This window comes from Festucalex cinctus, chromosome 1 (assembly GCF_051991245.1).
Source record: "Festucalex cinctus isolate MCC-2025b chromosome 1, RoL_Fcin_1.0, whole genome shotgun sequence".
Classification (NCBI taxonomy): Eukaryota; Metazoa; Chordata; class Actinopteri; order Syngnathiformes; family Syngnathidae; genus Festucalex; species Festucalex cinctus.
The window spans coordinates 32,926,862-32,938,702 of record NC_135411.1 but is presented as its reverse complement, the minus strand read 5'-3'; the positions used below and the strand labels follow the sequence as shown (position 1 = coordinate 32,938,702).

The 11,841-nt window shown below is 40.9% G+C and overlaps 2 protein-coding genes across 2 annotated transcripts; one reads left to right on the top strand and one right to left on the bottom strand.

The window, feature by feature from the left end:
• Nucleotides 1-380: 380 nt before the first annotated feature.
• On the bottom strand, nt 381-4,995 carry tmem100a (transmembrane protein 100a). Its single transcript, XM_077529310.1, has 2 exons — nt 4,839-4,995; nt 381-2,278 (listed from the first exon to the last, which is right to left on the bottom strand). The coding sequence occupies exon 2, from the start codon at nt 2,242-2,244 to the stop codon at nt 1,810-1,812; it is 435 nt and encodes a 144-aa protein (XP_077385436.1). The 5' UTR covers nt 2,245-2,278; nt 4,839-4,995; the 3' UTR covers nt 381-1,809.
• Nucleotides 4,996-6,390: 1,395 nt separating this feature from the next.
• Nucleotides 6,391-11,433, top strand: pctp (phosphatidylcholine transfer protein). Its single transcript, XM_077531024.1, has 6 exons — nt 6,391-6,573; nt 7,779-7,896; nt 9,287-9,366; nt 9,452-9,623; nt 9,764-9,831; nt 11,101-11,433. Exons 1-6 carry the CDS (start codon nt 6,442-6,444, stop codon nt 11,173-11,175), a joined length of 645 nt encoding a protein of 214 aa, XP_077387150.1. The 5' UTR covers nt 6,391-6,441; the 3' UTR covers nt 11,176-11,433.
• The last annotated feature ends 408 nt before the right edge of the window (nt 11,434-11,841 follow it).

The window sequence follows — 11,841 nt, the reverse complement described above, 5'->3', positions numbered from 1 at the left end:
TGTGGTAATGGGTACCATATTTTTAGCATAATTTTAAATTGTCAAGTAGCTAATACAGGAGGAAAAAATCTCTTCTCCTAGTTCTAGTCAGCGCTTCTGCATCAAGGTTTGCAAATGCAAAATCTGATAGTGCTTTGAGGACATTTTAAAAATACTGCACAGATTGTAAAGGAGAGAAAAAAAATATCACTTGCCCTAATTCTATTCTATTCATCATATGAGATTTGATGATTCTTGACCACATTGAGGACTTTAGATTGCAGCACAGCGAGCAGAGGAGAAAAATAAAAGATCTCTTCCTGCAGTTCTAGTCAGTACTTGTAGCCTACATCAAGGATCTGTTATCACTCTTTCAGTCATTTGCTATTGTGCTCACCGAACAACCAATACACGAAAATATGTTATTGAATAAGAGAATTTATTTCTATGTATTCCTCTTTATTAAATTGAGCATACATTTTCTCTTATAAAAGATGACTCTATGATCGTAAAATCTTTTGAGTCATTGGGATTATGTTGTGTAGAGCAGATTAACATAATTGATAGTTTATTATGACAATATGTCAAATGAAGCCCACCTTAATTGAATGTACAACTTGCAGATGATGATTATCTCTTCATGGCACATTTGGAACAGTTAAAATAGTGATGAAATGTGACTTGATCACAAATCTTTGACTTGATTCATCGTTGACAGTTGAAGGATTCATTTCACACAATTTCATCAGTCATAAATTGTTTGACACACTTTTCAGGTCCATTATAAGACACAAATATGACAATTAAATGAACATTTCAGAGAGCCCAGTACCTTCAATACACGCTGCAACGTGACAACCAAAAATGTTTGAACAAGTCAATAAATCGTCCTGGACTTGGACAAACGTGTGCTCAATGTTGCCTGCACGCTTGAGTTTTGTTCTCTGGCCAGCAAGATGCACGTCCGTCAGCCCTTTCACAAACAATATTGGACACTTTTTCCATTTTTGTATTTTTGTTTTATACCAGAGATGGGAGGAAGTCACAAGTCAGGAGTCAATTGCAAGTCTTAATCTTCACGTTTCAAAGAAGTCTACGGAAGACGATTAGGGCCAGTGAAGAGTAAAAAAAAAAAAGTTTGGCAGGATTCTGACTTTTTTTTCTCTCAGAATTATGACTTTAAAGTTAGAATTATGAAAGTCAGAGATTAAAATCAGAATTCTCACTAAGTCACTTTAAAGTGAGAATTCTGCAATTAAAGTCAGAATTTTCACTTTAAAGTCAGAATTCTGAGAATAAAATGAGAATCCTGCCAACACTCTTCCGTAGAAGTCCCACTTTTGGATCAAGTAAGCAGAGGCAAGCGTTTCCTGGCTTCAGCAAGTCACAAGTAGTTGTATAAGCTTGCTCAGTCACAACATATTCCCAAATGTGAACTCTTATCTCAAGGTGCCACTATATTCACCCATTCGCAACTTCCTACTAATATCTGTTTGCCATACTAGCACGTTTACACTGTCATTTTTTGAATGGTCCCAAAACCAGTCTTGGTCTTGTCAATCATTTTAACAAATTACAACAGATTGATTGTTCACAGATTCTAATTATGCCCGTATATTCGCTCTGATGTGGGAATATTACTGGAGCTTTGTTGGGGACCTTCTCTGCCTCTTCTTGCAAATCTGCAGGGGTTCACTACAGTTCAAGTGGAAGTCAAGTCTTGTTCAAAATCCTGAAATTGCCAACTCAAGTCTGATTTAAGTCAAGTCATGTGACCAGAGTCCCCAAGCTCTGGTTCTTCCATTTCCCCTTTGTCCCGCCAGGTGGCGCTCACGTGAAAAGTCTCCTCTGATTGGTCACCAGCGTGGTCTGGCTCTCGCGCCTCCTCTCCTTCTTTCGCTCCAGCCGGACCCGCCAGCAGACGGCGCTGGCCGCCAGCAGCGCCAGTCCGGCCGAAAGCAGCACCAGGCCCAAGTAGGAGATGGTGGATCCGTGCGAGTTGAAGCTGTACGCCACCGCCGTCACCACCACGCCGGCGATCAGAACCACCACGCCGAACGGCACCGTGCAGCGGTAGCAAGACAGCTCGGCGCCGCCCGTCGCCGCCGCCAGCTGGACCTCGTTGACCTGGGGGATGCTGACCGTCGTGGATACGACAGCAGGTCCTCCGCCGACACAAGTTTTCTCCGCGCTCGCTGGGGTTTTCATGGCGTCCCGAGCGCCGTCTTCAGGCATGGCACAGTCCGACGGGCTCAGGTGGGTCATAGGCGAGGCCTTGTCCTCAGTCTGGTCCACCTGCCTGTGGAGAACAGAACAATGTGTCACTTGTTAATTACTCATGTATCTGAATTTGAAGTCAGATTGTGAGATTTCAGATGTGCGAGCGCTGACTAGAAATCGGAGAAGGGATCAAAAGTGCCAAGTAGGATTTTCAAAATATATTTTCAATAATAGTGCTTCCACAAGTCTCGAACAACACACGCAGAATTCTGACGCATAAGTGCGGACAAGAACTAGAGGAAGAGTCATTTTGTCAGATTTCAGATGTACGAGCGCAGACTAGAAGTAGAAGAAGAGATCAAAAATGCCAAGTAGGAACACATTGTCAAAATGGGAAAACTTTGCCTTGATTAGTGCTTCCGCAAGTCTTGAACAACACGCATAGAATTCTGATGCATAGTGTGGACAAGAACTTGGGGAAGGGCTCAACTGGTGATGCTGTCAAGTTTATTTGGATAGGCCCTAATTCCCCCAAAAAAGTCTCAAATGGCTTCACAAGCCCACAGTTGACAAATATTTGCTCCTGATCTAAACACACTGTCTCTTTACAATGTGTCCACGTTAAAAACAAATGATCAAAATTGGACAATTTTGCTCCTACAAGCCTCAATAAACTCCAAAATCCAGAGACACGAGTGTGGACTAGAACGAGGAGAAGCAAACAAAAGTCTAATGACTCTTTACACTGCCAAATAAAACCATTTTTGCCGTGATTATAGCTTGTAGTCTCTTTCGACACTCCTAAATTCTGTAGAAGTGCCGACTAGAAGTAGGAGAAGAGATCCAAAGTAGTACTTGACTACGATATTTTCCGATATTTTCCAAATGAAAACAAATGCTCAAACATTTTTGTCTTGATTGCTGCTTGTACAAGTCTCAAAAGACTCTCCTGAATTCTGCTGCATGAGCGCTGACTAGAACCAAAAGAAGTGATCTTTTTTTTGTCTCCTGGGCTAGCATCTCTGTGTTGGCTCGAGTCAAGTTTAAGATCGTTTTGACTGTGATCAACCACCATGAACGTGCCCCAAAATTTTTTTATCCACGAGTGCTGACTAGAACTCGCAGAGGAGATCATTTTTCTCCTGTGGTCACACCGTCCGAGCTCATGTTTAAGAGCTCACAGAACCCCACACGCCCTGGGAATGTTGATGAACTGGGCCTGGAAACGTTCCGGAAGCTTGTCATAAACAATGAGCGGGCTCCCGCAGATGTTTGTTGTCAGAATTCCCTGCGAGGCGGCGGCTGTTACGCCGGCGGAGGTTGCTACGGCGAACCCACGTAACCCCCGGCGCATTCCGGGCCGCCTCCTGACTCAGGCCGAATGACGCAGGAGCCGCGAGGCCAGCACGAGCTGAGACATTCCCCGGAGAGCGCGGGAGATGACATTACGGCCTCGGCTACGAGCGAGCTCGAGTGAGAGGCCAGCTAGTCAAAGTTCAACTGCGGCGTCCGCAGATGTTTCGTTTTTGTTTGTTTTTTTTCTTCCTCTTGCAAAATGCGACTGGCGAAATTCTGCAGCTGTCTGTGATTAATTATCCAATTAGTTTCACAACATTCCCCCTGCGGCGCACTTATTTCCGTTGTTTGATTAGTTCCAGGGTGAACTGATGAGTTATGTTAGGGTCACTGTTGAAAAAGTAATCTAATTACTGAATACTCCTTTAAAAAGTTACTTTATGGGTTACAGTTGCTCCCTAGCCAGCAATAGGGAGCAGGCCGCCCCGCAAGTAGCGGAAATCTGTGTACAAATGCCCTGAAAAAATAAAATCAAACTTGAATAATATGGTTCTATTGTATTGTATTGTACTGTAATGTATATTCAGTAGGCTATTCAATTCCATTGTCCTAAAAACCCATTCTCCTCAAACCAAAAATGGTTAGACCCAAACTGTCATATGCCATCTAGGATCATCTGTCAATCATTTGAAAATTTGATTCAAAATTAATGATTTCTTTTTTAGAACAGATCTTTACTATGATCTCAAAGGAGGACACTTAGTGGTGATAATAAATTTTATGTGCACAGATCTTTATTTGTCACTTTGTTAATTATATCCTTTTCTTAATTTTTTTTCTTTTTTATTTTTTTTTTTTAGTCTTTCGATTTCCAAATAATTCAAGAGAGACCACTGTACAAATGAAGTTCAAAAGTTGAATAAATCATACAACAATAGCGCCGCAATCTTTTTTTTTTCCAACTAAAAAGATTTTTCACTGGTTAGGGGGTCCTTGGCTGAAAAAAAATATTACACAGTGGGTACATCACTGAAAAAATGTTGAGAACCCGTATTCTATTCTATTCTATTCTATTCTATTCTAATACTGCAGTTCTCTTGATAATGTTCTCACTGCTCATTGTCCAAATGAAACTTTTCCCACCTTTGCTCATATGCATGAATTTATTCAAAAACTACTTAACTCGTGAGGATGTTTTTTTGTTTTATTTATTTTTTACTCGTGACGTGTACATCCCCATCTCCAGTACAAGAAACAATTGAAGCATTCAAGCAATAAGTCCATGTTGGAGCTGTTAGTTCATTGGAGTAAATAGTGTTGCAAAAAGCCTCGATATGTCTGACCTGGACGTTGAAATCCATGTCTGGAGTCGAAGTTTTCCTCTGTTGCCTTCAAATCAGCGTCGTCAATGACGAGAAGACGTGAGTTGTGTTCAAGGTGCACGTTGTGGCTTCGCGTCTCATTCATGAGCACGCTGGTCGCTCTCGAGCTCACACTGACGTCAGACGCGCTTCCATTAACAACACAGCGCATGTGTCAATTCTAACATGCAAGACACATGTCTACTGTGTCCGGTCCGTCATTACAAAAGAAGAGCATCGTCAGTGCAAGAAAACAAACATTGCCCTCGCTTGTGACTGTGGGAGTATAATATTTCAAATAAAATATGAAATAGGATATAACAATCGAGCTATAGTGATTAGTAGTCGGAAGTTTTTAGTACAGCAATCTTGGTCTAAGATTTAAGCTTTAGTGGGACTTCAGTAGCTGTCAATCAAATTTCAGAAGTAACCTAATCATAACTTAGGAGTAGAACGACTGACCAACAAATAACCTACCAATTGAATTTCAACCTGGGGCATTTGACGCATCCTTTCTACTGAACTCACACGTTTGGAATGCTTTTATTTTGAAGCCCAAATGTAATATCCGTTTTTCAGACGTAGCAAAAGTTAAGCTGTGCTTTCGACTTCTGCTCTGGGCTACTTGTGTTTCAAAAGACTAGTAAAAGTTGAAGAACTAAAACTTATGTTACTTAAGTCAAAGTGGAAAAAGTGCATGTTCTGAAATGTACTTTATGATTTTTGTTACTATCAATTATGTACTAAGTCAAGTACTTTTCCCATCACTAATATGTCTGTAAATGCAATACAGAATGTTAGCTATGTTATGTTATTATAATATGCACATATAGCAACTTTGTCCAACACATTCATAATATGAGCAGAAACAAATATAATCTGTTCATTAATCATTAATGACATAATTTCCGGGGCGGCACGGTAGTCGAGTGGTTAGCACGTCCGCTTCCCAGTTCTGAGGTCTCCGGTTCGAGTCCAGGCTCGGACCTTCCTGGGTGGAGTTTGCATGTTCTCCCCGTGCCCGCGTGGGTCTTCTCCGGGTACTCCGGTCTCCTCCCACATTCCAAAGACATGCATGGCAGGTTAATTGGGCGATCTGAATTGTCCCTAGGTGTGCGTGTGAGTGTGGATGGTTGTTCGTCTCTGTGTGCCCTGCGATTGGTTGGCAACCAGTCCAGGGTGTCCCCCGCCTACTGCCCATAGCCAGCTGAGATAGGCGCCAGCAGCCCCCGCGACCCTTGTGAGGAATAAGCGGTCAAGAAAATGGATGGATGGACATAATTTCCGCACTTCCGAAATTCCATCCTGGATCGCTTGCCCAACACAAGCTTCGAAGCCTCGACACGATTTGCGAAGGTGAAGAATCAGAGGTAAGAATTATTTATATGAAGCACAGAATCACGAAAACTTCCCGAAGAGTGGGTGACCGGAGTATGGCCCGTGGTAGCTCCGCCCCTGCTTTATAAATCGTCAAGATGGATTCAGGCGTAGGAAAAAGCTGATAGAAAAAAAGGCATAGCCTTTATTTTGGTGGGTTGTGAGCGGAAGCTGGCATCATAAGAAGCGCTGCTTGTCAGTCGCCGTCATGTCCTCGTTGCGCTTCACGGATGACGACTTTCTGGCCGCCTATAAGGAGCTGGACGAGCCGCAGCTGGACGGAGGATGGCAGCTTTTCACCGAGACCATGGGCGTCAGCATTTACAGACTTCTCGAGCAGGTTCCTCATTCGCCAACTGAAATGAAACCGCCGTTTGTCATTGCACTACTGGTTCCCGGCGCACCCGCACCATAAACACTCACGAGCTCACCAAATCGGAAATAGGCATGGTCTTTATGCATATTTTACTGTGCGATAGTTTAGTATGTTTTATGTTGTTGTTGTTGTTGTTGTTGTTGGTGGGATTGGGCTCTTTCGGTTAAATAACATTCACCTGGATGGGACCTGCTTTCTTTAAGTAAAACCAAACCTAATTTGAAATAATTGGAATCTAAAATTGCCCCCGCAAAAAACACGATATAACGCTTTACTGAATCAAACTGATTCCACATCTCAACTAATAAAATCCATCTCTTAAAATCGGCATGAGTGACACTTTAGCACTGTGGCTTTTAAATCATTTCATGCAGTCATATGCAACAGAATTGTGCATGTGAGCTCCACTGGTTTGTGCACATGCAAAATGAAACAAACAAAAACACAAACAGAAACGCACATTAAGAAAATCTAAATTACTGCACATATCAGTTCATAAAATGCATCTGAAATCGGCTTATGAGTGACATTTGAACACTGATTCGTGTTTTAGCAGAATGATGCATTAACAATACAAAAACAGAAAAACCTCATTGTGTACTAAACAGTAAAATTCTCAAAAGTGGATACAAGTTAATTAGGGACTTTCTGCCATCTAGTGGTGGAGCATTTTATTATACTGCCTGTCAACTGTCAACAGTATCCGTTGCTGTCAGATAGATAATGATGATGGTTGACGTGGTTGATTTCAGCGCAGAATTGCTATTAAAGTACAACAACACTGTTGTGGTTAAAGTTTTCATTGATGTTGTTTACACTTTCCTGGGCCCTGTCACGCCGGATCACAAAATAATCACTGGTCTTAATCTCAGCCATGCACTTTGGGATTAGTGGCAGTACGGTGGTGATATGTTCCAGACCAGCCACAATATCTGAAAAGACCATATCAAAATGTTTTCGAATGTAATTTTAGCTCATAACGTCTATAAAAAAATAGTAACAAATCTGTAACACTACTCAGAAAAAATCTAATGTGCTACACTGAAACTGTAAATATACTGTTAAAAAAAAGAAACACACACAAAAAACATTAGGCCTACTTAAAAAATGATATGCAGGGTACATGAAGAACTCGATGGCAAACAAAAATTGTCTCTGTTTATTTTCAGAAAACGGGTCTTTACGAGTACAAAGTGTTTGGCTCGCTGAGCGGCTGCAAGGTGGATCTTTGCGCTGACGTTTACATGGACCTGGCCTACCGTAAACACTGGGATTTCTACGTCAAAGGTAACAAACGTCAAGCCCCTTGTCCCCACTTCCGCCTAAAAACATGCGTGGGGTTGCATACTCAACTGTTGGCATTTTCTCTGTCTTCATGCCCGTCTGCAGAACTGAGCAGGTAAGTTGTAGCGAGTGTCCTTGCTCACGTAGCCTCGTCGAGATGTAGATGCCCGTTTGTTGTGCCGCCTCGCTTACAAACTGTTGTCATTAAAGGGATACTTTATTTATTTTGCCATTTTTAGCAGTCAAACATTAATATTTTGTCTATAATTAATTTGATACTTTCATTATTTTTCACGTACAATTAGTCCCTTTAAAAACACATTTTGCAACTTACTGTTGACTGAAAATGACATCACAACGGCTCAGGTAACCAATCACAGCTCAGCTTGTGAATGTCACATGACCAAACCTAGAAAATAGGTGAGCTGTGATTGGTTACCTGAGCCCTTGTGATGTCATTTTTAGTCGACAGCAAGTTGCAAAATGTGTTTTTAAAGGTAATATTTGAATGTGAAAAATAATCCATCCATCCATTTTCTTGACCGCTTATTCCTCACAAGGGTCGCGGGGGGTGCTGGAGCCTATCCCACCTGGTTTCGGGCAGTAGGCGGGGTATACCCTGAACTGGTTGACAGCCAATCCAGGGAAAAAAATAATTAGTGAGTCAGTTTATTTATCCATAAAATGTCAAATTTACAAAATGGTAATTTAAATAATTAATTTTTACAACCATACTTAAAAAAAAATATATATATTATTGTTAGTTAATTTTCCCTGCAAAATATAGTATGTTAAAAAACAATTAAAGCGACAGTATGTAAAATTTAGCGTCATCTAGTGCGGAGCTAATAATTAATTTTAAAGGCACTATTGATTTCAATAATAACCTATGCAAGAATATGTCCTATCACGTCAACTGACTTTTCCTTCTTTTTTTTTTTTTTTTTTTACATAATACTATATTATATAGGTCGTCCACACCTTACAGGGGGCTATGTTTCACCACAATCTTTCTGCTATGGATCATGCCTGAAGTCGAACTTCACAAATGTAGTTAACCTGTGGTGATGTTTGAAGCTAGCGTGGGACCAAATGGGTTGCAGTTCGTCACGCTGATTCCCATGATTCGGGCTCCCGCCGCTTGTCTCCCAATGTTTTGTGTTCACTAGCTTTTATTAGCTTCTCTCACGAGCCGTTCTTGTTCGGTCACTTTGTTGTCCCAAAACAAGGTTTAAAAACGATTAATCATTAATTAGGACCCCCCCCCCCAAAAAAAAATTTAATTGATCAAGTGCGTGTAGTAAAATGTACATCCCTAATTGCGCACAGTGCAAGCATCTGTCGTTGACTTTTTGCATTGAGCAGAATTTTCCCAAACATTTGTGCTTGTTAGAGCTGGTGGAGAAGGAGATTGACGGCCAGTCGGCCATCTACTGGGAGGTCAAGTATCCCGTCCCTCTGTCCAACCGAGACGTATCCTTCCGCTGAAAGTCGCCATCGCACCTCCTCATGTCCTTGTTGCGTCTTCCTTAACGCTTACCAACCGCGCTGGATTTAGTATCTGTACGTCAGGGAGCGCCGCGTGCTCGACATGGACGGCAGGAAAATCTGGGTCATCCTGGCCAGAAGCTCGCCTGAGACGCCGTACCCGGAGAAGAGCGGCGTGCTGAGGGTCAAAGACTACAAGCAGACGGTTGCCATGGAGGCCGACGGCGACACCGGAACCAAAGGTAAACAATTCGTGGAGGAAATGTGCTTAAATGCCGAAGTGTTGAAATGTGGAGGGATTCATTGTCGGAATGTCAAATGTTGAAACTGTACCACCACTATAATGACTGATGTGTTCAATGCGTCCTGTTCCACTTTACAGTGTTTATGAATTATTTTGACAATCCTGGCGGGATGATTCCCACCTGGCTGGTCAACTGGGCAGCCAAGGTAAGGAACGACAGATTACCAATCGCTAGCATGTTAGCTTCATTTCGCTAGTATTGTATATGGCTGGTTTCCTATCCATTCCTTGTCTTCATGTGCACTGACCTTGACCGGTCCCAGTGGTCCATATCCCCCTCAAATAGTGGGGGTTCCACTGTCAAATAATGAGTTGTAATACAACCACTCACCATTAGATGGCAGACATGGTGAAGTTGCACTCATACCAGATCTGATATTGCCCTAAATTGAAACATGAATTGGATTAGTAATGTTTTTGGAATGACATGCAGGACAAACATAATACCTGAATGATATTGAAGACATTTGTGAAAAAAAAAAAAAAAAAAAGGCACAAAATTCTAAATGTTTGATTTTGTTCAGCAGTTTTGTGCCAACCTTGAATGCTCATTTTTTTTTATACAAGGAAGCCCATGCACTAGTGAAAAAAATGTTATTTTCAAACTTTTTTTTTTTTAAGTGGCTCTTTTAGATATGCATTGAGAAACGTATTATGAAATATATTAAGAGCTTGTATTTTGCATGTATACATGTGTTTTGTCCTTATTTATTTGTCATTCATCTAGCTAGGAAGTACATAGTCTCATGTGGGCTCCTCCCTCCAGCGTTTAAGTTGCCCATCATGTTGTCCTGCTACATGTTAACTAGTCAAATTTTATAATGTCACTAGTAGTACTTGTTAGAGACGTAACGATAACGGCAATATCGTGATATCACGATATTAAAACTGCCACAATATATATTGTCGTAGTCATGTCACGGTATTAAGAGCAGCATATTCAGGTTGATTTCCATTCATGCAGTTCTAGCACCCTCTGGTGGCTATTTTTTTTAGTGTAGTTTAATTTTCAGAAGGCATGTTTTGGCCCTTATATGTTTAAAGTCCACTCTAATGGTCAGATGAAGGGGAATGTAATATGCTTGTGAACATAGTCATGTGGAGAAACTCAATGTGTACTTGCAATTAGTAAGTAAGTGACTCAATATTAACTCTTATTAGATATTGTAGGTTGTTTATAAGCATTGCTATAATGTACAAAAGCACTATATTGTCTTCTTTTTGTTTCAGTATGAGCTCATATTTTTTTTTTCCAATATTGTGACCTTTTTTTGGATCGCCAACCTAACCACAATATCGTGATAATCATCGTATCGTGATGTTGGAAAATCGTTACATCCCTAATTATCACCCGCAGATGTGTAATGTCATCTCACTGTTGTTGTCTTGTTTTTTTTCGTTTTGTTGCCCACCAGAACGGTGTTCCTGGCTTCCTCACTGACATGAAGAAGGCGTGTGCCAACTATCCGCTCTACTGTCAGAAGAAATGAGGACACTTGATGGCGCTTAAGTCATCTATGTGAGTGGCAGGGATGTGAGCTGTCTTGGGCATGATTGGTCGCCTTCGTATTTTTCTGCTGGCTTTTGTTTACACACACACACACACACACACTCCACTCCTTTTTGTGCAATCTGATCCTCTTGTCATGTTTATGATCAAAATGACATATGCAATGTAAATGTTCCGTTGTGAACCTCCCTGCTGATTGTCAAAAATTCCATGGCAAGTAAACAAATATTTACTATAATGCAGCCGTGTGTTTTAATGAGACCTTTTACGAATATAATGATAGAAATCAGGGTGGGCAAACTTTTCTGCTTAGAGCTGATTGGCTGACATGACGCGGAAGAGGGCTGACGAGACCTGGTGGATACGAAATAATAATAATAATAATAATAATCATGATTATTTTGGCAATAATTGAAATCATGATTATTTTTTGGTGCAAAACAAGAAACACTATAATTATCTAAGTTCCTTTTGGACCAAACAGAATTTATAGTAATATATATTTATTTATTTATTTATTTATGTTGACAAAAACTTGAAGTTGGAGTGCAGCATGTGCAATGTGCAGTAGGACGATCATTTATTTTTTTGGTGCAAAACAAGAAAATGTTTAAACGTAAAAACACACAAAAATATTCATTTAAAA